The sequence below is a fragment of the Etheostoma cragini genome, chromosome 16, assembly GCF_013103735.1.
Source record: "Etheostoma cragini isolate CJK2018 chromosome 16, CSU_Ecrag_1.0, whole genome shotgun sequence".
NCBI classification, from domain to species: Eukaryota; Metazoa; Chordata; class Actinopteri; order Perciformes; family Percidae; genus Etheostoma; species Etheostoma cragini.
The window spans coordinates 14,670,148-14,673,618 of record NC_048422.1 but is presented as its reverse complement, the minus strand read 5'-3'; the positions used below and the strand labels follow the sequence as shown (position 1 = coordinate 14,673,618).

At 42.3% G+C, this 3,471-nt stretch overlaps 1 protein-coding gene across 1 annotated transcript in view; it reads left to right on the top strand.

Moving 5' to 3' along the window:
• The first annotated feature begins 1,209 nt into the window (after nt 1-1,209).
• The window catches only part of tbx5a (T-box transcription factor 5a), a 16,920-nt gene continuing 14,658 nt past the window's right edge, over nt 1,210-3,471 (top strand). The window contains exons 1-3 of the mRNA XM_034896806.1: nt 1,210-1,632; nt 2,319-2,491; nt 3,308-3,402. Coding sequence (XP_034752697.1) covers nt 2,348-2,491; nt 3,308-3,402 — 239 coding nt within the window. The 5' untranslated portion in view covers nt 1,210-1,632; nt 2,319-2,347. The remainder of the gene's footprint in view (nt 1,633-2,318; nt 2,492-3,307; nt 3,403-3,471) is intronic.

The following is a 3,471-nucleotide window of genomic DNA, read 5'->3' as shown; positions in this document are numbered from 1 at the left end:
GGGAATCGTCCAGCTACCCAAATGAATTCAAATGTACTTTTGCTACGTCTTTTCCAGGAAAATGTTGTTTGACATAAGCTACCATCCCCAATATCTAAAAGATTAATTTAGATGTTATATAGAATAAAATAGTTATTTTACCTGCTATACTTCCAAAGCTGCTTTCGACACCAGGCTCGCTTACGCACTATTCTATCATTACTCCACGTTTCAGTCCCCCCAGTCATATCTACTCAAGAAGTGTTAGTAGCCTAGTATTGACAGCTTGATAATGGGCAAACATCCATCTCATACTGTGTCTCTGTATCACGCCGAATAATGGCAAAATTGACTGTGTGGGCGCGTGCGTAATCAGATAAGAGCCTAAATGGGATGGTAACATTTAAAACCACTAAGGCTCAGTCCCATACCTCCCAACACAATGGAGTGGACATTGGTCTGTCACCTAAACCTGCGTCTGCCTGCGTGCCTAACCAGGCGCTGCCATTGCAAACATGGTTCCATAGGTTGTGATCTTTAGATGGTGCCAAAATATATAGTCCAGGTTGTGCTTACTAAACCTGTGTGAAGCCACAGGGCCATATCTTACACCGACTGCCCCAAGCTTGTGTTTTTACTGTGGGGGCAAATATATCCAATTCCGACCTAATTGCGTCTTTTTAACCTCCTACTCTCAGCCGCGGAAGCTGATCTGTGCAGGGATTGGTCCAAGGTTCATACATAGCATTACGTGAGCTAACGGTTAATTGGTCCTATTGTTAATTACCCACTAACAGACACTAACAGAACCACAGGCAAAAACACATGCTCAATTAATCAAATAATCGTAATCATTTCTTCGACCATAAGCAGAGACAACATGTTAACCCACACTGTCAGCACACTATCATCAGAAGTTTATTAAACCGCTTGTTTAATAAACTTGATGCAATATTGTCTGGAGGCTATGACTGGCGTAACTGCGCATGAAGGAGCAAATATCAAACGGATTCCTTCTACCAGACTGGGATTATTGAGAGGTTTGAAAGAGGAACTGGGGTGGGTGCCTGGAAGGGATTATTTTTGGTGTAGAAACCAATGCCATTCCTGCGCAGACTGCACCCCCATCACCCCCACCCCATACGTCGCGAACTCCGCTTCCGCTTCGCACGATTGGCCATTGATGCGCACTGGAGGGTTGGAGAGGGAGCGCGCGCGATAGAGAGAGAGGAGGCGTAGAATTGACAAGGCAGAGACTGGGAGAGAGAGGAGGGGAGAAGGGAGAAGGAGGTGACGGACCTGTTCCTCTGGGACTCGGCTACAGATTCCTACTGCTAGGTGCTATCGCCCGGCTCGGCGCACAAAACGCTCTTCAGCTGTAAAATGCGCGATTAGGCACCGAGCTTTGCCTTGAAGCTGTCACCGAGCTCCGAGAGGGTCTTCACGGTCGCGGCTCCGCTTGTAGGAAATCTGGACTAAGTGAGAGAGGGGGGGGAAAGAATCCTTCATGGAGATTCTGCGCAGCTTCGTTGAGCAAATCGCCTGGATTATCTGATTTGGGAAGGGATTTGAACATTTTAAAGTCGAAGACTGTGTTTCTCTGTTGTGCCAACGCCTGGCCAACACTAGACCACGACGTGTTTTGGTTTTTAGGTAAGCTGATCCCGCTCTGATCCCGCTCTGATCCGGCTACGTGTATTCATTGGTGCAACTCATTGAAGTATAGGCTACCCTATGTTGCAGGAACAACTGCTCTCTGCAGAAGTGACACCGTTTTAGTGTAGATGGTTGGTTTTTAGGCTTCATTGTGTCCTGGTAGTCACTATGTCGCGATTACAACAATAACGCTCATGTCTTTTGGTCGGGGAGCATGAATAGGAAATATTGTTTTGTAAAAGCGAGGGGGCCCTGGGGCTTCTTCAATGTGCCGCCGTGTTTTCCCAACATAAGCCAGCAATCATACTCTTAATGTGAGCAATTCTATAGACTGTGCACTTCCACCTAATTCAAATCATCTCTGTTCATTTCTTAAAATAAGGCTATTTTGGTGACAAGCATCTTGACATATATTTCAATTAATTTGCTGTTACACTGAAAACATTCAATTTTTAAATCAAATTGGTATGTTATTATACGATCTTTGAAGTCTACTTTGATGTTTGATGTTAGTTAGGCTATTAGTATAGCACACACTTCCGAAAATGTGTAGATTACCTTTAATGTCAGAACATAAAGCTCATCTCTGTCTGTCTGTACATATGAACATATTCAAATCACTGTAACAATGTTAATCAGCAGATCCAGTCTCACTCACTGACATCTTTGTTTGGGTCTTACAGCTGGGACACTAGTTTTCGTTGCTCCGGTCATGGCGGACCAAGAGGAGACTTTTGCCACTCCAAACTCTCCTGGTCGCTCGGATTCAAGAGAATTGCAGACCGATAATAAATCAGAGAAACAGAACGGGGCATCAAGCAAATCCCCATCATCACAGACAACTTACATTCAGCAGGTCAGTATCAGTCAGTCAGTCTGTAGGCCTCAGTGTCACTGCTGCGAGCCGAGGCTGCTTCACTCACTTATCGGGTCCCTGTAACAATAAAAAAATATATATATAAAAACAAAAAAAATATATATATATGTATAAAGTAGCCATGGGCCTATTTATAATCTTCCGAACAAGTAGGTTAACTACATTGTCATTTGGGGTGTTAAAATGTAGCCCACACGAAATGTTAAAGAAAATATATGCCAATGTGTTGGAGTATTTCTACCAATTTAACTTATTCTAAAGTATAATTATACAAATATAACTTAATTTGGATCTTTAGTCTGTATTAGTGAGGGAAACTGTCATTGCGTTGCTCAAAGAAACTGAGTTTAGAAGAGTAAAACATCAGAAAAGTTTCCAAGCAACTTTAACTTGTTTTTAGACTAGATTTTAGAACTGAATATAAGACGAATACGTTCTATAGGAAAATAAGTTAATCGTCAGACATTGACTCTTGCCTTATTAAACTGCATAGGCTTAGTTTAAATGTGTTTTACAAGTGTCCAACAGGTTTAAGACTACATCATTACAGAGTAGCCTAGATCTTAAATACGTAAATAATCAAGGGTTACATTGCTCTACATTATTTGTTGTTTAGACTTAAATTAATAATTGAAAGGTGTATTTGACTGGCATTTATAAGTTACTCTTTGGCAGCTTTTGGCCAACTCAGAACGCCTCAAAACTATGTTTGACACGTCTGTGTAAAATTGAAGTTATATGCTTATTGCAGCAATCCGGTGGGCCCTTTGGGCACTAATATACTTTATTTTGAAGGGAATGGAGGGAATAAAAGTTTACCTGCACGAGAGGGAACTCTGGACAAAGTTTGACGAGGTGGGGACGGAGATGATCATCACCAAAGCCGGAAGGTATGACTATATAAAAAAGTTGTTATCATTATTATGACGGCAAGCCACAAATCTGAAGGGGGGGGGGGG